Raw genomic sequence first — 23382 nt, forward strand, 5'->3', positions numbered from 1 at the left:
AAAAAAAAAAAAGATTTTATAATACCAGAGTTGAAAAGAGTTCTGGAAATTTAATTACAAAACGTTATTCTACAGAGGAGAAACCCAAACCATAAAGAAGTTCAATGGCTTGTTCTTCAAGGTAGAAGATGAAGAAGACAAAAGATGACCAAAAGCAAAGAAGAATAGGCGTATTACAGATCCAAGACTCTCTCTCAAACCAGACTAGGGTTTCTTCTGCCACAATATCATTCTTTCCAGCCCTTCTCCACGCATATCAGAATAAAACCAAAACACGAATTTTACAACCTTTGTTACACCTATCTTTGCAAGCGTTTTACATTCTCTCCCTGAGGCAATCTGCTTTCATTTCATCAACCCTCCAATACTTTGAGAAACCGTGTAACCAAGTCTTATTAGTGGCAATCCCTTATAACATTTTTTAAATGCCCAAAGATGAGGGCCTGAGTAGTATATCTTGAATGAAAAAAGACAAAATGAACCAGGAAAAAGCAGAGTTCAGAATCAAGTTAAAAAGAGGATGGTGGGGCTTCCCTGGTGGCGCAGTGGTTGAGAATCTGACTGCTAATGCAGGGGACACGGGTTCGAGCCCTGGTCTGGGAGGATCCCACATGCCACAGAGCAGCTAGGCCCGTGAGCCACAACTACTGAGCCTGTGCATCTGGATCCTGTGCTCCACAACAAGAGAGGCTGTGATAGTGAGAGGCCCGCGCACCGCGATGAAGAGTGGCCCCCACTTGCCACAACTAGAGAAAGCCCTCACACAGAAACGAACACCCAACACAGCAAAAATAAATTAATTAATAAACTCCTACCCCCAACATCATCTTTAAAAAAAAAAAAAAGAGGATGGTGGTGGGTTTCCCTGGTGGCGCAGTGGTTAAGAATCTGCCTGCCAATGCAGGGTACATGGGTTCAAGCCCTGGTCCGGGAAGATCCCACATGCCGCAGAGCAACTAAGCCTGTGCACCACAACTACTGAGCCTGCTCTCTAGAGCCCGTGCGCCACAACTAGTGAAGCCTGCATGCCTAGAGCCCATGCTCCGCAACAAAGACAAGGCACCGCAATGAGAAGCCCACGTAACCATGGTTCTCTGCAGTAATAGTGATCAAACAGAGGGGTGTCTAGGAGCAGGGCAGGAGAATACTCAACATCTATAGGTAACTGATTTAGGGCCTCAATGAGAGTAAAGGAGAAATCAAGGGAACAAGCTGGGGCCAACTCAGTTCATCCCAGAAAGAGTGAAGGCTGTATGGCAGGCATTATCCAAGTGACCTCACCATTTTATCACTGTGGCTCCAGGAAAGGGGCCAGCTTCTTTCCACCCTGACCTCTGTTAACATGCTGGTTACCAGAGAAAGGCATGTCTTTGAAACCATGAGGTCCCAAATGTCACAGTGGTAGAAAGGCTAAGTAAAATTCATACTATGAGAACTTGTAAAGGAAAACCCTAACACTGATTATTTTCAATGATATTTTATTAACTCAGTATACGTATTTCAGAGAGGAAAGCTAGATAAGGAAGATAAATCCACACAAATTCCACAAATGACCTATTGTTCTTTGAATAGTACTGTTCTTTAAAATTTAGCAACTTTATAATGAGCATAGCTCTTTACATTTAGGTCAGAGGTAAAGCTGGCAGAAACCTAAACAGTAATTGTTCAGAGGATTTTCGTGAGCATTAAATGAGCAACGTGGTTGAGCCTTGTCTGAAATATTAGTAAGTGATATATAAGCATTAGTCATTACTTCTGCTCTTGTGTGATTATGACCCTTTGAAAATCTGATGAAAACTACAATAGAAAGTATGTCTTATATCTGGGGAAGCCTTAAAAGAGGAAGAATATTAAATATTATACTGCGCTGGTGCATTTCTCTACTGAATGAAACAAGTCATATTTTTGGAAGTACAGACAGCTGTATCCCGTATATCAAGCTGAAAATGCCATGACAACCACTGTTCCTAGGCAATTGGAGAATTATGTGTGTGGTCCACTTTCTATATAATATAAGTGGAGAGTGGAGGTAAAAAAAAAAAAAAAAAAATCAAATGTTATGAGATAACCTGGAGAAAAAAACTAAAAAGGGGTATATTTCTTAAAAATTATAAATGCTCTATTACAACAACCTTAATGACTGCATAAAATGACTAGATTAAACTCATTAAGTGAAGCTAAGACCAAATAGACTTGCACATTTCAAAATCATATAACAATCTATCATTTTATCTGCTTGTAAAGCATGATAAACATTAAAAGATGAAATTCGGTAAAAGATGAAAAATGTCAAATATTTTTAAAGAAACAAATCAGCTGTTAAAAAACTAACACTCTAAGTATTAAATTTCACTTGCATAAGAGTATATGGCAAAGAATTTCAATTTCTCAACATTTGAGTGTTTGCAGCAGAATACAAAATGAGAGCAAGTGAAATGCCCAATCAAGAGCATTTCTTATTGTGTTGCCAGCCAAAAGCCAATATCCTAAAGAAAACGAGGTGCCATGCTAGTAGCCCGGGAAAAACAATTCACTGTTGTGTACTCACATAACCAAGCAGCAAAGCCATACCAAATATGAAAAAATGAAGAATTCTCCAAAAGGTTCTGTGAATTCAATGGGTCAAGATTACCTACAGCTTCTGTCCAACTCTTCTTCCTCTTCTTCAAATGTAAAATAGGCATAAAAGGTTAATTTGTCAATAATACTAGGACATCCTTTGGCCACTGATTTCATTTAATGTGCTCTTCACAGATACTTGGTCAGCAGACACGGGACGGAAACTGCATTTCTGAACTTAGTTTCAATCCCAGAATTCTAAGTCACTTTTAATTTAAGTCAATGCCACTGCATTTCTGACTTCTGTCATGTATGAAGTAAATGACAATCTTATGTTAATAACTATATGCATTTTATGCAGTAATACATGTGATCTAGTCCATGTAAATGACAGCATGAGCCAGCTCTTACATATGTTGTTGTGCAAATGGCATTTCACATCTTCAGGCAGAATCATGTTCACAAAGTGCTTAAAGAGTACCAGGAAAAACTGCCAGAAATTTTCTAATTGGAGAGTTTTCTCTTCCAAATGAACATTTCCATAGAAGACAATGTATTTCACCTTTACAAAGAAAATGACACGAGACCTGAAACAATGTGAAAAGAGTACAGGGAGATTCAGGGACATGCAAAGGACACTGTAGCAATGACAGTAAGCTATGTAGTCTTTAAAATATATTCTTTAGGTGGATAGAAGTTTAGATGCAGAAATGTTCCCCAAAAAGGTTAAGATAAATTATCTTACTAACTGGGATCATCACTGAATCCTCTTTGGAAACTGCACAATCGGTTGCCAAAATTAGCTCAGAAAATCAACAGCCTTTTGTGTGAATATTTTCAGTTGATGCTCCAAAATCACTATCCGAATACCTTAATTTGCCAGTATTGAGAAATGCCTTAGAGGAAAGAGGCAAATTATTAAATATAGACAGCCAAAAAGCATAAAATAGATGTGGTTGATAATATTTTTTCCAAGCTACAGATAGACTGACTTATCTGTAAGCCTAAGGCAAATATAATATCAATGATTACTTAAAAGAAAATTAAGATAAAAGCTCAAAATGAATAAAACTGTGCTAATTATAAATCACTTTGTTATGCATTACTGTTATTTATCTCTCTAGCTCTGGTTTCAGGCACTTCACCCACAAGAGATAAGCATTTGCTATTTCTAATATAATGTAACTATTTCCAATATTTTCTTTCTGCTTTATTCAAAGGACTCTGGGGGGAAAAAAAAAAAATTGGAAAAATCAAAATGCGGTAGTTCTGTTAAACAGCGCACCCTTGTGGTTTATCTTACCACCTAAACAATAAAAATTACAGGATAAAGATATATCCAAAATTCTTCATGGACTTGGAAATGATCTTGCCGTGGTTTTTTCCAGTAATTTTTTTCCCAGCTTGGCATTACTTTTAATCAGTAAAAACAGTGCCTTTTTAAAATTTCAAATTCAAAATGAAATTGTTAAAATAGATATAAAATGTCTATAGTGATAATGACTCTTTGATTTTAAATTTAAAAGAAGCAAACAGTAAAATAAGTAAAATTCATCTATAAACTTATGTTTTGCTGAGTTTCCTGAATATGTTCATCTAACACTATAAAAAATTTCAATTCGGGGCTCAATTTTATTTATATGCCTTATGTAATGCACACTACCTTTTAGTTATTAGTCCTTAAGCTTTCAATACAACCTTGCCAAAATTCTGGCTTTTTTGTAAAAGCTTAAGAAGAATATTGCCAAGAATTACTTGGGCCAATTACTATAAAAGTAAATGTAAGCAATTTTTAAGTTATCCAAGTACTTCTGAAAATTTACCAGATCTACACATGAAATACTAAAATTTTATTGGACAGACATTCTCATTGTATATATCAATACTATACCTGACTGTGTGAAAGCTGTGGTTAAAAGTTTACTTATCAATTCTCTTGAACACCTACTATGTTACAGAATTTCTCTGTGAAACACAATTCCCACCCTCTGGTTTGGAAGAAAAAAAAGGGGGGAAATTTAACCATGCTATAAGCTTTAAACAATAAAATAACCTTAATGTTTATGTTTAGAGGATGGGGTACCCACCCCATAACATGTTATATCCATCAATGGAATATTTATTATGCAGCTTTTAAAAAGGGAAGCCCTTTATGTACTGATATCAAAAATATATCATTCAGTATCAAAAAGTGAGGTATAACATAATGCATGTAACATGTGACCATCTGAGAAAAAAATCATATGTAGGTTGAATATTGGCTGGAGTATATATAGATTATGTCTGGAAGAATATACAAGAAACTGTTAGTGGTTGCCTCTGGGCATAAGAATTTGCTAGCGGCAGGGTAGGAAAGGAGAATTTTCACTGTATTTTCCTTTTTATCTTTAGAAATATATATCATATGAATATACTATCTGCACATATATATAAATTAAAACAAAATAAAAAGGCACAAGAGAGACAAATTCAGAGAAAGTACGATCACTCCATCTGATAAGGGGCTAATATCCAAAATATATAAAGAACTCACACAACTCAATAGCCAAAAAAAAAAAAAAAAATGCAATTAAAAAATGGGCAGAGGAACTGAATAAATATTTTTCCAAAGAAGATTTACAAATGGTCAATAGGTACATGAAATGGTGTTTAACATCATTAATCATCAGGGAAGCACAAATCAAAATTACATTAAGATACCACCTCATACCTGTTAGAATGGCTGTCATCAAGAATATAAGAGCTACGAAAAAAAAAAAGAATATAAGAGCTTCGTGCTGGCAGAATGTGGAGAAAAGGGGATCCCTGTGCACTCTTGGTTGGGATGTAAATTGGTGCAGCCACTATGGAAAACAGTATGGAGGTCCATCAAATAATTAAAAATAGAGCTACCACATGATCCAGGAATTGCACTTCTGGGTATGTATCCAAAGGAAATGAAAATAGGATACTGAAAAGATACCTGCACTCCCATGTTTACTGAACCATTATTCACAATAGCCAAGATATAGAAACAACCAAAGTGTCCATGTATGGATGAATGGACAAAGAAGATGTGATATGTTAAAAAATAAATATATGTGATACACACGTGTGCACACACTCACACACAGAGGAATATTATTCATCCATGAGAAAGAAGGAAATCCTGCCCTTTGTGACAACATGGATGGACCTTGAAGGCATTACACTAAATGAAATAAGCCAGACAAAGAATGGCAAATACTGCATGGTATCACTTATATGTGGAATCTAAAAAAATCAAACTCAGAAACAGAGTGTAGAAAAGGTGGCCTGGGGCTAGGCGGTAGGGGAAATAGCAATTGGTAAAAGAGGACAAACTTTCAGCTATAAGATGAATAAGGTCTGAGGATCTAGTGTAAAACAGAGTGACTATAGTTGACAACATTGTATTATATAATTGAAATTCGCTAAGAGTAGAACTTTAATATTCTTACCAAAAAAAAAGATAATATGTGAAGTGATGGATATGTTAATTAAATAGATAGTGGGAATTTTTTCACAATGTATTTCAAATTACCACAATGTGTACTTTAAATAGCTTACAATTTTATTTGTCAATTATATGTCAATACAGGTAGAAAGAAAGAGAGAAAGGGAGGGGAGGAGGGAGGGAGAGAGCGAGGGGAGGAGGGAGGGAGAGAGCGAGGGGAGGAGGGAGGGAGAGAGGGAGGGAGGGGGGAAGGAAGGGGGGAAGGGGGGAAGGAAGGAAGGAAGGAAGGGAGGGAGGGAGGGAGGGAAGCACAGCCTTCCATACCCACCAAATTGTTATGCTGGTAGAGGACCTTGAATGCCTAGAAAATAACAGCCAGCTATGCAAAGTTTCTGAACTGGGAAGTGACAGTTATGAAATATAAATGTGGCAGCTTGCCACATTCTTTGTCTTCTGAAGACAAGAAGGGGCAAGACAAGTTAAGTCCTGACCTTCTCCTTACCCTCCTGGCCCTGGATTTCCCTGAGGCATGTTTTTAGCAGAGGGAATGGAAGAAAGGGACAAGGAGATATTGTGAAGGGAGACTGAATGAAGGGTTGGTCACTAATCGGATGTGAAAAGAAAAATAAAGAACATCAAAGATGATCTTGAGCTTTTCAATCTGAGAGTGAGGTTGATTTTAAATACGTTGATTTCCAGGTAGTGATGAGTCAATAAGCAACCGTGAGTTCAAACTGCAAGTGGAACAATATTGGGGCTGGAATACAAAGCTGACGTATTCATTTCATAGGGCTGCTGTAACAAATCGCCATGACTGGGCAACTTCAAACAACAGAAGTTTATTCTACCATAGTTCTGGAAGCTAGTAGCCTGAAATCAAGGTGTCAGCAGGGCCATAGCCCTCAGAAGGCACTGGGGGAGAATCCTTCCTTGCCTCCTCCAGCTTCTGGTGGCTCCTGGCATTCTTTGGCTTGTGGCAGCACTACTGCAGTCTCCGTCTCTGTCATCACATGGCCTACTCCTTTGTGTCTTTGTGCCCATGTCTCCCCTCTTATACCAACACCAGTCATTGGATTTGAGCCCAACTTAAGTCCAGGATTATCTCATCTCTAGATCCTTGACTTGGATGTATCTTTGGGGGGGACACTATTCAAAACACTACAACAAGAAACTCAACAAAGAATAGATGTTTTCTCTGAAAGAGTAAATAGAGGCTAATACCGTGGATTCAGGTACCTCCAAATTCAGAAAATGGGTAAAGGAAGTGGTGGCAAAAAAAAAAAAAATAGAAGAGAGCTGAGATATAAGAAGAGAATTAGGACCAAGGAAGAGAGAAAGGACTTCCCTGGTGGTCCACTGGTTAAGACTCCATGCTTCTACTGTAGGTTCGATCCCTGGTCAGGGAACTAAGATCCCATATGCCACATGGCACAGGCCCCCCCTGCACCAAAAAAAAAAAAAGGAAGAAAGAAAAATCAAGACTGAAGGGTGATCTATTCCATCAAATATGGCAAAGAACTTAAGAAAATAAGTGCTGGGATGCCCGGGAAGGGAAGAATTCATATGAGCATACACATGTACATGTACACATACCCACAAACACACAATCACAAACAGAACCACAGCTTGTTAAGAATTTTTGTAATGAATAAATTTTAAAAAGTGGTTCTTCAGCTTCACTAGGGAAAAACAAATAATTCCAGGGTCCTACTAAATAATACATCAAAGAACTATCCACATGTCCAGATCAAAGGAAAAAATAACTAGAAAATTATATAAAGATGTCTAGTTTGCCAAAGGCAACATACTAAAAAAAAAAAAAAATTAGTCCTTAACACGGGGGCATCAACTGGTCATAGAGCAGAGAGTAGGAATCAAAAGAAATGGCTTTTGTGGAGGTCACCAGTAGCATGGCCTAGAATTTTAAGAAGCTGACTGTTAGAAAGACAACGTAGACCTCTTCAGGCTCCCAACACAAAGGACATTTACTGGAATAGATTGGATGAAGTCATCTGGAATAAAGGTTTGTGAGCAGGGGCTAAGATGTATTTCTATATAAAGAAGAAGACAGACTTTGGTAACCACTCATGAGTATGATAAGTTATACTCTTACAGTACAGTTTTATGGTAATTAAAAATATAAAACAATCCTGAAAGTGCTACCTTTTAAATGATTCACTATGAAGAAATGCAAACTAGTTATGACCACAAAATGAGGTCTCTGGGACCCTGATTTGGTCCCTGCCTCTCTCCTTGCTCAAGCTCTGTTTCTTGCGCATGCCCAGACTTGCCACCACCCTGACATTCACCGCATCTTTCAACGGGATTCCTCTTGCCTGACTACGGCACCCCCACATGCTTTTTAAGGCTGAATCCAACTACCAAGCAGTTACCCTGGAAAATTCTGTAGTAAATGATTCTATCATTTGAAAAAATAACTATCCTCCTGATGGGCAAGGTGAGATTTTATACCACAACCATTAGACAAGAGACCCTTATAGAAATAAGAAGACAGTTTAGTAGATGATTTTCCAAATAACTACCGAGTTCCAACATTTTTTATGCTCATTTCTATCTAATCCAGTTGCTACTTTCTAAAGACACATATATTATCATACATAATTGTAATATTATCAATTACAATTAAAAACTATAGTTAAAATTTTTCTAAGGTTAAGGAAGTACAGAAATGTTTATTAGTTGGTTGAGAAGTGTTCATTTACTTGAGCATTGAATTTACTAAGCTTCCAAGGGGGAAATAAAACCCTTCAACTAGATACAAGAAAACTTCTTGGTTTCTCAAATACCTCAAAATAAAATTTGCTCTCACAGTTACTTAAATCATTTGATTACAAGCAACAAAATGTATGGTCTCATGTTCAATCACATTTACTTAAAACTTCGCTTGTAATTCACCTGAATAAAGCAAGGAATGTACAGACTTCATAGGCATGAAAACTTGTTCGCAAATGGATTTCTACAAAACGGCATGCTGCAGGAAAATTTGGGATTAAAGAGAGCAATAGTGAGAATGTTTAAGAAAAAGGTACACCTAGAACAGTGCCTTGAACATAAAAGTATATGATAGTAACTACAATATATGCTATATAAAGACTCTTTTTTATTATAGAGTATTTATGTATCAGGCAGACACAAGGATTTCTCCCCTGAGAATCTCAGAGTCTGGTCAAGACCTGACTATATCTAGTTAGAAACCCACGAATGCAACATAAAAATTTGTTGCTGTTTAAAAAAAAAAGTGTTCAAAAATATGTATTTCGGGCTTCCCTGGTGGCGCAGTGGTTGAGAGTCCGCCTGCCGATGCAGGGGACACAGGTTCGTGCCCCAGTCCGGGAAGATCCCACATTCTGCGGAGCGGCTGGGCCCGTGAGCCATGGCCGCTGAGCCTGCGCGTCCGGAGCCTGTGCTCCGCAGCGGGAGAGGCCACAACAGTGAGAGGCCCGCGTACAGAAAAAAAAAAAAAGAAAAAAAAAAGTATTTCCATTCCTAATACATGCATCATGCAAGAACCTCCAGTTGGGCCTTAATAAACCACGGCTTTAAGGTTTATGGATGATTTATTTGCTTGTATATAAAAGCTACTTAAAACTGACATATTTATTCTTTAGTGCATTGCAGAACTCTACATATAGAATCTCTTCACAGTACTAATGTTATTAGTAACTAGTTATTCATCTTATTACAGATTAGTAACTGTTACTGTTAGCAGCCTATGTGGGAAAGGACAAGTTAGTTAAGAGGAAAAATGGATGGTCCCCTGCCCCATCCTAAAAATAAAAAACAAAACAAATTTACGTACCTCCTCTGTTTCATCCAGACTTGTGGATTTCACCACACAAGAAGCTGGCCTCTCCTGGATGTGAGCAAGGTCCTGGGGGGCTCTCTGAGACCCTGGCATTGGAGGCAGTGGAGCACGCCTCTTCTTGGGTGCATCCGATGGCAGGGTGTTTGAAATATACTGTTTGGTCATGGTATTGCTCCTCGTAAAAGCTGAACGATGCTTACTTACTAGAGGAGTTGCAGGGGCACTGGCGGTCTAATAAAGAATGAAAAAGCAAAATCTATAGGTAATTCCAAGACGAAAAGCACGTGCACTTAAAAACAGAGTAGAAGAATCTTACAAAATGCTACATAAGAAAATACGTACTTGCTCCCGCTTTTTCTTACTGCGTTGAAAAAGGCTGAAAAACCCTTTATTTTCTTTATCCTTCATAAGGTCTAGGTTTTGTGATATTTGGCAGGTCTCTAAAATAGAAGAAAAGCACCTTACTTTTGCTTGAGGGGTTATATGTTCACCTCCGAGGTGAACTATCCCTCAATTACTTTCCCTTGATAACTTTATCTAATCATAAAAGCTACTAATTATGCTCTACTATGAACCATGCACTCTGCTCAGCACCTCATATTTTAATTAATTCTCAAAGCAACAAGCAAATTTAGTATTATTGTTCCTGTTCCACAGCAGAGGAAACTGAAGCGACTCAAGAGTCTGTGTTTTATCCATAACTACCAACATTTCAGAAGTAAAAAGGACACTTCGAATTAAATGAGATATGAAGTTGCTATCATACAGTTTGTCCCTTTGTTGATTTTGAATTATATATTTTGTCTCAGAGCTAAACTATTCTGAAATATTTAATTCTCCAAAACATGATTCATTATAATTACTCAGCACTCTGTTAAATGTTTTAAAAACTTTATTTCTTTAATACAGTGGTTCTGAACTGGTGGTGATTTTGCGCGCACACACACGCACATCCCGCCAAAGACGTTTAACAAAACCTAGGGACAATTTCGGTTGTCACAACTGGGGGAAGGGTGAAGAGAATGTGCTACTGGCATATACTGGGTACAGGCTAGTGATGCTGCTAAACAAACTACAATGCACAAGACAGCCCCCCGGAACAAAGAATTATCTGCCCCAAAATATCAATAGTGCCGAAATTAAACCACAATTTAAGCAGAATGGCAAACGTCAAACCTCAAAGTTGTATAGGTAGTATTTCATTTTCTAAAAAGTGTTTCCTAATGTCAACTGAAAGGGCCAAAAACAATGACAAACCCAGAAGTGCTGAGTCACCCTTGCCCAGACTGTCTCTAAATACCATTTCCCACTAAAAGGGACCATCTCAGGAGCCAACGTGATATGGTTTCTCCTGGCCAAAGTCAGGACAATTTGGGCATCATAAGAATATCTCAATAAATTAAAACATAGCACATATGTTTAATTTCATGAATTCATAATGATACTAAAAAAAAAAAACCCTGATTCTCACTGTCCATTGTTTTAAAAATTGATTAAGGGAAAGAATCACACTTTTATCCTCTCTTTTCTGAATGAACTCTATCTAGGTAGACAAATAGCTGACATAGGGAAATCTTCTTTTTTAGAAATATCTCAACTGATAATTAAAGGAATATTTGTAACAGATTATATTTATTTTCTAACTCCTAATTAACCAAGACATTGGCACTGACGTTCTCAGCAGCACTATTCACAATAGCCAAAAGATGCAAACATCTTAAATGTCCATCAACAGATGAACGGATAAAGAAGATGTGGTACATATATACAATGGAATACTACTCGACCATAAAAAGAATGAAACAATGCCATTTGCAGCAACATGGATGGACCTAGAGATTATAATACTAAGTGAAGTAAGTGAGGAAGAAAGAGACAAATACCATATGATATCACTTATATGTGGAATCTAAAATATGACACAAATGAATCCACCTATGAAACAGAAGCAGCCTCACAGACATAGAGAACAGATTTGTGGTTGCTAAGATGGGGGTGGGGAGGGGGAGGGATGGACTGGGAGTTTGGAGTCAGTAGATGCAAACTATTATATATAAAATGGATAAACAACAAGGTCCTACTGTATAGCACAGGGAACTATATTTAATATCTTGTGATAAACCATAATGGAAAAGAATATAAAAAAGAATGTATGTATAACTGAATCACTTTGCTGTACAGCAGATATTAACACAACATTGTAAATCAACTACAGTTAAAAAAAAAGACATAAGCAAAGATTATTGATGGCTAACATCAAAAAAAGATAACTTGTTATTACAGGTCTGTTAATGGAAATACACAATACCATCCATGAAATATTCTTACCAAATATATCTCACCCAAATCTGATCAAGTCTCTAAATTTAACAATCAATTTACAGGAAGCAGAGGATAAAGAAACATGTTAACCACAGGATGCAAGCAGCAAAATTCTGAATGTGGGAAACACCATAAGACAAATGACCTGGTTTCTTCAACAGATAAGTTGCAAATTTTAAAGAGAGAGAGACACACAGGAGTAGGGATTTATAAATTTTAAAAAGATTTCTCCTATGAAACACATATGGGTTTTATGGTAAACCACAGTATAATTTCAGTGACACTGGAGACAAAGTACTATATATTGACATTTGTGGGATATATCTGTAGCAGAACTTACAGCTCAATGTAAAGTCTCAAATACATAGCCCTTTCTTAGGAGTAAATGTATAGTCTTTTTATTTAAAGGAAATGTTTAAAAAATTAAATAAATTATGACAAAGTAGGAGTTATTCCATGGAAGCAAACATAGTTAACACCAATAAATACATTAATGCAATTTTCCTCAATAAGACACTAAAGGAGAACTATATTTCACAGATTAAAACTTCATAAATCTGACACTTCAAATATTAAATAAGCACTATGCATGCTATACAATGCTGACAATGCTAACAATTAATAGTAATAGACATGTGGACAGCACTTTGTGGTTAAAGATTTTTTCACAAGCCTAACTCACTCTTTAGAACAATCCTATGAGGTAGGTGTCACAAGTTATTATTCTGATTTCTTTTTATAAGTTAGGGAATGTAAAGAATTGGAAGTAGATGGTACTATCTCATTACACATCTGAGGCCTTAGTGATGCTGACTAGAAAGTCTGAATAACTTGCACCAAGAAAAACAGACATTAAATAGTAGAACTGAATCCAGTATCCATTTAAAGATGATGTGTAATACCTCTGACTTTTTTTTTTTAAGAAATGCTACTATTTCATTTTAAGATAGACTCCTCCACTAATTGAATGTAGATATACAATTAAATTTAGTTGGAACAGTAAACAGAAAGTTCACATGGTGGTGCAGTACAATAACTATAACCAGAGTACTCATGTAGTTATTTTTGGTAAAGCAATTTCCAGGCATCTGGGCATCCTCTACTCTGGTTAACTCCTAAGTCTTCACCTAAAGCTCACTTTCAGGGATCACTACAAGTCAGAGTTAAACACTAAGACAAGGAGTTGAGCTTACTTAGAAAAGCAACTCAAATACTGTAGTTTCCTATTTCCCAAAGAGAGGCTGTAAATAATTGCACACAAAGTTCTAAGCCTTCTGATAATATCGGACAAAATAAGGAGGCAGGAGCATTTACAACATTTGGATTGACCCTGTAGATTTTGACACTGTAAAAGGAGCTTTTTTTACATTTTCCTGTTACAGTCTCTTAAGATTATGTTCACAACATTTAATACTCTGCATAAACCACATACTTTCTTTTAGCTGGAGGGGATATTAGAAATCAATGCATTCAACACCTTCAAACTGAGGCCAACAAGATTATGTAATTTGCTTTCGGTTATGTATGTAGAGACTGGCAAAGTTAGAAGCAAAAGCCAAGTACAAGTAACAGAATGCTGTTGCTGGAAGAACCAGAGGACACTTTTTCCTACCTCTAGATTATTATAGAAGTGGAAGGTGAGATCCACACAAATAAAGCATTTGCCCTATCAGTTTGCCAATGAGCTTGAAAGCTAATGTAGTGTCAGAATTAACATGCCTATCTTCTGATTATTAGCCGGTATATACTTTACAAACATAAGAATTTTCAACTCCTTTGATTAGGCTAGTCTTCATGACAGCCGCTAAAAATAATCACACTATTACTGATGTGGGCTTAATTCTTGGAATTGCGAGGCTCATTGTGTTATAAAAAAAATTGGAAGTGGTAAAGAAAGAAGATTCCAATAATCCAATAATGTATAATGTGTACACTTTATTGTTTTTTTTAGTAGGGGGTAATTATTATAGTAATCAATTATCTGAGCCTATCCATTTTAATGGGGAAACAGATTTCCAGACTTTATTATTAATGGCTAATTTTTAATAAAGCTTTCCTCTATGAAAGTAATACATTTCCATTAAAAAATTCTATAATATAAAGAAAAGAAAGATATATATAAAATAGACCTACTGTATAGCACAGGGAACTCTACTCAATACTCTGTAATGACCTATATGGGAAAAGAATCTAAAAAAGAGTGGATATATGTATAACTGATTCACTTTGCTGTACACCTGAAACTAACACAACCTTGTAAATCAAAAATTTTTAAAAATAAAATAAACTTTAAAAAAAATAAAAGGAGGATGAAAAAAATTCACTCATAGCCCTACCACCTAAAGGTATCAACTCTTAAATTTTTTTTGTATTTCTTTTCAGAAATTTCATGTAAAAGCTTTTTTTTAAACGTACTGTATTAAACATTTAAAAAGCTTTAAAAGCTGATTTTAGCATAAGCACTTTCCATGTTATTACAAAATATTCACAAACAATTTAATGGTTGCAAACATTTCCTATGATGAATATACCCTTATAATTCTGAATAACTGTTTCAAAAGAAATAATCTGAAACTCTTCCATGGAACCACCAAGTTATCAGTATATGTACACAATAAAGATCGTAGCAACATCATTTTCTGTCTGAGAGTCAAAAATATGTTTTTGTTATTCTTAAGACGATATTAATTTTCAAACAATTATTGAAATGTAATTACTGAAATTAAATTCAGAAATCAAGGTAGGGGGCTTTAAACTATTTTTCAGGAAATAAAACCCAAAGACTTTCTAAATTAAAACCTTTTACAGAATGTACATATTAGTAATGATAAGAAAACAGGTAAAATTAGCTGCTTGTTTTCAATTTACCCAATAGAAATAGAGATTTCATATTATAATCTTGTTTTCAATTTACCCAATAGAAATAGAGATTTCATATTATAATCTGTTTCTACTGATTCATGTGTCTTACCTTGGAAAGATGACTTATTGAAGGCAGTAACAGAAGTGGCTACAGAAGGAGGGGGTAAAAGAGGGTAAATTGGCTGAAAAGATAATGTTTGTTCAAGTATAAAACATCACTGAGTTGAAATAGTCATTTATGGATTATTTAAAGCCACAATCTCAGGATAAAGTTTGAAGTTCTCTATACACAGCGGATGTAAGTAATCATTCTTCACTAAACTTTTATTTCTCCTAATAAAACAGATTTGTGTTGAATAAACTTTCATTTACCTATCAGACATCATAGAAACCAACATTATCTAAAATCTCCAAATTTTAATACATTATTTCTATAGATTTACACTCTAAGCTATTCCTATTTAGAAGATTTTTGTAAGTAGACTGATTCATTTTATAAGCCAGTTGATTTTGGGTGCTGAACTTAGAAAAAAATTTGTCAAGAAACTCCCAAATTTGAAAGATAATTAAGACTCAGACAAATACATGGTGAGTCTATTGTAATTCACGCTTCTTTAGAACAACGACTTTACATGTAAACTTTAATTTTCTGTTTAAATCTTAAAACCACAAAGAATTAAGTTAAATTACAGCCCAAATATTCATAGGTAGGTGGAAAGGTGTAAGATGTGGATGACAGCTAAGAAAGACGTGTTTTTATTCCAATTTGAATAACTGAACTCAAGTTAAATTTTACTACATTTAGGTTTCTCTTCTTATTCCCAGTGACATGTATTGACTTTACTACAGGATCCATTAACGTGCCATTATGAACTTGAGAACACTTACACATAAACACAAAACATGCACATATATGCACCAAATGAATAACATGAAAAGTCTACTTACCTCTGCTGACATCCATGGCATATAATTCTCTTAGTCCCAGCTCATTAAGAGATTTTGTCAAGTCGAGGGACTCCTGAGACTGATAGTCCTTCAATAATAGTGTATGTAATGGATCAAACTCACATTTGCTGCATATAACAGGGGCAAGTTCTTCAAGTGGTGCATGTGGGCTAACTCTCACTATCGTCTTCTGCGTTTTCTTAAAATTGATCACTACTCTCACAGTTTTCTGAAACACAGATTAAAGCCAGAGTTATACCATGATTTACTGAAACAAACTTTCTACAATGACATCTAGAACAATGAGATAATCTACAATTATATAGTGGTATGATAAACAGTGTTTTTCTACTTTGTTGTAAAATTTTCTTTTTGATTAATGTTACTTCCTAAATCCAAACCAGATTCTTAGAAATAGTTTGCTTATTAAGTAATATAGATTAAATTCATAACTCTTGTAAAGTATTAAGTAGATTTAAATCCAAAAAGAAACATAAAAGCCTCATATCTAGTCCTACAGATGTTTTTGCTTTATTCCATATAATATTTACTTTATAATTAGCAAACAGGGCTTCCCTGGTGGCGCAGTGGTTGAGAGTCCACCTGCCGATGGAGGGGACACGGGTTCGTGCCCCGGTCCGGGAAGATCCCACATGCCGCGGAGCGGCTGGGCCCGTGAGCCATGGCCGCTGAGCCTGCGCGTCCGGAGCCTGTGCTCCGCAACGGGAGAGGCCAAAACAGTGAGAGGCCCAAAAAAAACAACCAAAAAAACAAAATTAGCAAACATACATAATAATAGAATTATATATGTTTTATTCTATTTTTTTTAGTTGAGAAATATTTATCTTTCTAATGGTCAGTTGTCTCAATGAAAAAAACAGGGATATTTTAATTAAGACATTAACATTTTTGAACTTCTCTTATTTGAGGTAAGATAAACGAGTTAATCCATTATAAAGAGCTTAACACAGTGTCTGGCACATTGTAAATTATCAATAAGTAAACATTAACTATTGTGACTACCTATTGTTGTTGTCACTATTATTATTACTACTTTGGTTAATTTTAATATATTAGTAAAGAATATTATAATAGTCCTCATTTAAATATTTAATACTGCTAATTCAAAATTATTGAGAAGATTTTAAGCATCTCCACATTTTAATGTAACTGAATTAAATTCTATATGTAAATGGAATTTAGAAACGTGACCATCTTAAGTGAAACCTACAGATTGCAGATCTTCAAAGTTTAACATGTATTCATAAAACTAAAATACCATATATAGTCCCATGTTATAGCATAAATAATACTATTTCCATTTAGATAAGTAGCATGTATATCTTGCTAGAAAATAGCCCAATATCCTGGTGAATATTTAATATTCATATTTTATAGAAAGCAAATGTTTTAGTATTGTCCAAAAAAGTTAATTTTTTGAAGAAAATATGAGAATGTATTACTCAAGTCATATGTAAATGAACTAATTTAATATGTAAACCTTTATATATTTTGTGAAGTTAAAAATGGTTAATATCATTCCTAATGAAAGAATATTTCTAGAAACCCATAAACTTCTACCCCTGTTGCTTACAGAAAAAGAACAATTTTATAAATAAAGGAGAACTGATGATATTAGAATCACTGTGGTTAAAAATTTTTGCTTAAAATTCATACATCACAGAAAACTGAGCCATCATGTAGCTCAAATTAACAATAATTTAAAAAATTACAACTACGGCTTACCAAGTACAGAGAAGCCAAAAAATTATTTTAATAAATTCTTAAAGGAATTTGTATTAAAAGAGTATAAAACCTTTTTTTAATATAAACTTTTTAAAAGAGTAGCTTAAAATATAGTCATAATTGTCAGATTGTGATACTATCATATAGGTCACTTTAGAGCATCTAAAATCTGAAGTATTCCCCAAATTCTAGTTAATCCAAGGATAAACAACTAAGTGAATTGTAAACAAAGTGGCCCAGGAAAACACAATAGCCATGTTTACGTCGAATTTGACCAGGAAAGGCAATTTTATTTCATTTGCAATGAGCTGCAGATAATGACTAAAAAAATCAACTTAGTATTTTAGCTGTAAGACACCAAAATTTACAGTGAAAATCTTACCTCTGGTATTATAGGTGTAGGTTTTTTCTTATCCAAAATTTTTGGCTTTAAAATTACTTTTTCTACCTCCAACATTCCTATTGGTGTGTTTGGCTTAAATTTAATGGGGTTCTTTTCAGCTGACAGCAGATCAATTGTGTGACTTGATGGATTTAAGTGATACTGTGCACAGAGGAATATCAACAAGTCCATCATAGGTTTACTGTAAAACAAGAGTAATGCTGATCATAGAACAATTTCATTAACTGTTACATTTATTGTTTCAAGCATTTTTCCTAGGGCCTCTTGTCCTCAGTAGATAAAACAAGGCTGCAAAATACTATTTGTGAAAGCAGCTTAAAAATCTAACTACAAGATATTTAAGCAGACAAAATTATAATAGTTTAAAACTTCTGAATAGTATTCAAGAGAGCTTGGATCCTTGTGTTGGTTTAAAAATTCTGTATATTTTATCTGCCAACTTGTCTTCATATCATAGATTTCAGTAGAAGGAAAAGCCCTTCCTTATCCGATGCTCCTTTACAATGTCATTTGGAATATGAGCAATCTTTAGCTTATAAACTGGTTCTCATAAGCATAAAGTATTCTCACCCTTTGGGCTTTAGAAAGCATAGAAAGAATCTACATGAGGAAGCCCACAAATCCTAAAGAAGAGTGTCGTACAGATTTCTTAATTCATTCAAACAGCATTTAATATTTTCTAGGCACTGGAGACACGGTACAACTGTTATGGCATACCTTCTCTCATAGATCTAATACTCTGCTAGATGGACTAGACCAAATGTCAGCAAACTACAGTCTGCAGGTCAAAGTGGGCCCACAGCCTGTTTTTTGTAAATAAAGGTTTACTGGCACACAGCTGTGCTCATTTGTTTACATAATATCTAGGGCTACTTTTGTGTTAACAACGGCAGATTTGAGTAGATGTGACTGAAACTTTACGGCCCACAACACCTAATATTTTTACTATCTGGATCTTGACAGAAAAAGTTTATGGACTCTTGTGCTAGACAATGAAAAAATAACCAAGTAAATGTATGAGATAATTTTAAATAGTGATTAAGTGTTAAACACTAATGGTAATACATAACCTATCTCTATAGGGAATTGTTAATCCAACCTGAGATTCAGAGACACTTCTTAATTTTTTGCTTCCCTTTCCACAGACTCCAACTGTTGACACAGACTTTTGTTTCCATTCACAGCATCAACAGAACAGTGTGGTCTCCAATTCTTTTTCTTTTCTTTTTTTTTTTAACATCTTTATTGTAGTATAATTGCTTTACAATGGGGTGTTAGTTTCTGCTCCAATTCTTTCTTAACTGTCAGCCTTTAAGGAAAGCACGCCAAAAAATCTTTTGTATTATGTGCTTTCCTCAAACATCTGGAGATCCTAAGCTATTAGATTGTATTTAAGACTGAGGCACTAAAACACTGTGTAAAAGTCCTATTTTCATGAACTGAGGTATATAGGTTGATGGGCTTCATTTGAGGGTAATCAGGCGGCCAGCTATTTTTTTTTTTCCAATGGGAGGTATAACTATCAATAAAAAATAATTCTCCAATTTCTTGAGTAGATATATGAACCCAGCTACCAGTTTTTTAGAAAGTTGACAGGGAAATGAGGCTAAAAATCTCACTGTTCAGCATGCTATTTTTAATTTAGTAATCTGTTTTCATATGCACCTCATTCGCAGTCTCCTAAGTGGAACTCCCAGGTAGGTAGCCTCTCTGGTTCAGCATTCAGACAGGCAGTGTCCTGCTGGGGAAGGATTAGTTGTCTGGCACTGTGTGGTCTTGAGGTCAAACACTTTATATAGATTTTCAAACCATCCCCTGGATTCAGACCCTACCTCACCCTCACCTTCTACGGTTGTTGCCCATTCTTAAGCCATTCCAGTTGATTTGGGAAAAAGAGGTATATTTCGTAATAGTACACTCACCTCCCTTCTCTCTCCCACATACAAGTTGTACCCATTATACATATACCAAGAAAAATAAATAAATAAAAGACTAAGCCCCTCAGTAAAAAAAAATGTTCTCTGGAATATGTTTCAATACCCAAAATACATTTCCCATATCTTTATTAAATGCTTGCACAGTAATACTTAGGAGTTTTATGTCCTTCTCTTGAGCTATCTAGTATGTTCATACATAAATTTTCTATAATTTCCCAAATTTTGGCTTTGGATAGTACATATTTAATTTCATTGAGAGAAAAACTAGCATAATGGTATTGTTGAAGTTCATTTTTTCGTAACATAGTACTCTATGATAGCAATTTGATTCCACGTACCGATTCTAGATTTGGAAAATGGTACTTCTTTCCCTGATAGTAAATAAACTTAAGAAGGATTAGGTAATGCCTAGAAAAATACAATATAATTACAAATACAGTTAAGCTGGAAGAGGAGAGAATTTTCACTGCCAACTAAATGGAGAGCTGTCCACTGTGGTCTATGAGTAAATGGTGCTACGTTCAGATTATATTTCTCTTTCTCTCTATATATAAATGTGCCAACTAATTCATGGAAAAATTCTAAACTTTACACTTCAAACATCTTTTACTTTCTTAAATGTACAGTTCTTTAGAGTCTCTGCCGGAAATATACACTAAAAGTTAACAAGACAAAAATAGTGATTAGTTTAAAGTTTTGTTTTGTTAATCCCTATTTTTGTGCTACAATTTTTTCATCCCTTTATGTACAAACATATAAACCTTTAAGGAAAAAGATACTTAAAAATTTTTTAAAGATAATAACTATTTGACACTCTTATTTAAACCGTCTGATATGCCTTAATGAATTACTGTATTTCTATCTGTGATATATAAATTTTCTAATTTAATAAAGGTGATGGATAATGGGCCAAGAATATTATAATTATGGGCTATTCCTTTAGTCAATATGGTCATCTATAATCTTTGCACACTATAGTATATATAGTATACTATACTTTTTTTGTAGCCAAAACGTTGCATGCTGACTAGAACCTTTGAACTCATTGCCTAAATGTCTTCTAATAAACGACTCTTGGAAAGGCAAGTAAAAGTTACAGATCTTCTTTATAACCTTATTCTCTCATTCTATAATTACAGGTTCAACTTTTTATTCAATAATTCCAGAAGCCAATTTTGTCTGGAAAATATTCCTATTCCCAGGCAGATAAATGCAAAAGACCAGAAAGTTCTCTAACAGACAAAAATACAGATGGGGACTTAATGCTGCCTATGATAATGATATTTCACATTTCTGGGGAAAGAACTGAACGTTCAGTAACTGGTATTGGGAAAAATCTGATGGAAAAAAAAGCTATGTATCTACCTTATTCCTTACACTAAAGTAAGCCCAAGTGGACCAGCTATATACATATGAGAATATAATTCTGGGCAGGGTGAAGCAGGGGAACCAAAAAGAAATCCATCTTCATGTAGTTTATGTTCTAGAGCAGGGCTGTCCAACAGAACTTTCTGCAATGATAGAAATGCTCTGTATCTGTCCTGTCCGATACTGTGGCCACTCACTGCATGTAGCTACTGAGCATCTGAAATACATTGAGCTAGTGGACTAACAAACTGAATTTTTCATTTCACTTAAATTTAAATAGTTTAAACACACATGTGGTGAGTGGCCACTGTATTGGACAGAGTAGCTCTAGTGCACTGATTCTCAAGTGTGATTCACAAATCAGCAGCATCAGTGTTGCTGGGAACTTGTTAGAATTGCAAATTCTCAAGCCCCAGTCCAGATCATTGAATCGGAGACTCTGGGGTTGAGGCACGGGAATACGTGCTTTGACAAGCACTCCAGCTGATTCTGACACATACTATAGTTTTCAAACCAGTGATCTGGAGAGAAGAGGATAAAGAAACAAGTAAATTATATAGTGTACCAGATAATGATAAATGCCATGATGAAAGTAAGATAAGGAAGGAGATTAGAAAATGTCCTAACTGAAAAGATGACATTGGAAAAGAGACCTGAATGGAATGGGATACTAGGGAAAGAGTGTTCCAGGCATAGTTGACAAGTGCAAAGGCCCTGAGGCAGAAGTGTGCTGCTCCACATGTTTAAAGAAAAACAGAAACCAGCCTGCTGGGGTAAAACCAGTAGACATGATATTAGAGTGATTTTCTTATAGATCTGGAAGGCCTGGTGAAGACTTGGGATTTTATGAAGTGAGGTAGAAAACCACAAAAGGGTTCTGAGCAGTGATGGGATCTATTTTACATTTTTAAAGGATAATATTCTGATTGCTGTATTCACAGTAGCCTGAGGTTACAAAGCTATTGCAAAAATTTAGGTGAGAGAAGCTGATAGCTTAGACTAGTCAGGTTCCAGATATATTTCATAAGGAGGTGATAGGATTAAATCGAATGCGGGAAGAAAAGGGTAAGATGACACAAGAGACAGAAAGAGGAGCCAGCCAATGGGAAGAGGCCAGGATTGCAGGGACACTATCAAGTGGCAGCGTTGCTAAAAGGACTCCATAGAAGGCCTAAAATGCTCATTTAAGTTATTTGGTATGTGATATACTTACTAACCTCTCCCTGGTGACCCGCAAACCATCGCTATGGTCCTGGTAGCTTTGAGAGGGGTTAAATCAAGGAGAGAAAGGACATTTCAAAAAGTAGAGACTGGAAAATAAGAATCCAAAAAAAGGATATAAAGTCCAAGCCAGTGGCTCCAAGAACATAAACCCTTGGGAATTTACAATAATATTATAAAGGGTATTTATGGAACAGGGGTTCAGGCCAATCTTTCAGAGACCTCAAAGAGCAGAATGACCTAAAGATGTTATCTGGGTTCCATTTATACCTAGATGTGAACTCCTCTCTAGCAGGACCACCTCTTAGCAGACTTTCTTCCCAGGACCTAATACAATGTAGGTCAGGGTCATTGAATGTGAATTTATAGGAACCAATGACTATTTATCTCTTAGGTAATTTTGCTTAAACATCCACGAGTTCAAACACATAGCAGATAATATGCATTTGAGATTTCTGTTCAGTGTCTGATGCATGAAAAGATGAAACTGTTGAAAGGAGATTCACATGCTTTAAAAAAACCCACATAGGTGAGAAAGCTGTTTTGCTTTTTGTTTTTTAATTAACAAACTTGACTAGTAGCACTGTTGTGTCTAAAGCCAGTACATCTTTACACAGAAGTGGGATATAAGCATTAAGTTGGGCTAAGACCTTATCCGAAAACAGCCTCAGACCAGTTCAATTGCTTGAAACATTTAATTGAAAGCTCAGCATTTGGCACCAAAAGCACAGAAGAG

General features: G+C 35.4%; 1 protein-coding gene across 15 annotated transcripts in view; it reads right to left on the reverse strand.

Annotated features, from left to right (window-relative positions):
* Positions 1 to 23382, reverse strand: part of COBLL1 (cordon-bleu WH2 repeat protein like 1) — a 160771-nt gene that overhangs the window by 31399 nt on the left and 105990 nt on the right. For 11 of the 15 annotated variants that reach the window (XM_049712056.1, XM_049712053.1, XM_049712054.1 and 8 more), the window contains 5 exons: positions 18100 to 18301; positions 15972 to 16200; positions 15133 to 15171; positions 10182 to 10279; positions 9834 to 10070 (listed from right to left, as the gene is read on the reverse strand). In XM_049712056.1, the coding sequence (XP_049568013.1) occupies positions 9834 to 10070; positions 10182 to 10279; positions 15133 to 15171; positions 15972 to 16200; positions 18100 to 18301 (805 nt within the window). The remainder of the gene's footprint in view (positions 1 to 9833; positions 10071 to 10181; positions 10280 to 15132; positions 15172 to 15971; positions 16201 to 18099; positions 18302 to 23382) is intronic. The other 4 variants (XM_049712059.1, XM_049712058.1, XM_049712052.1 and 1 more) reach the window with 2 other exon arrangements.

This window comes from Orcinus orca, chromosome 7 (genome assembly GCF_937001465.1).
Source record: "Orcinus orca chromosome 7, mOrcOrc1.1, whole genome shotgun sequence".
NCBI lineage: Eukaryota > Metazoa > Chordata > Mammalia > Artiodactyla > Delphinidae > Orcinus > Orcinus orca.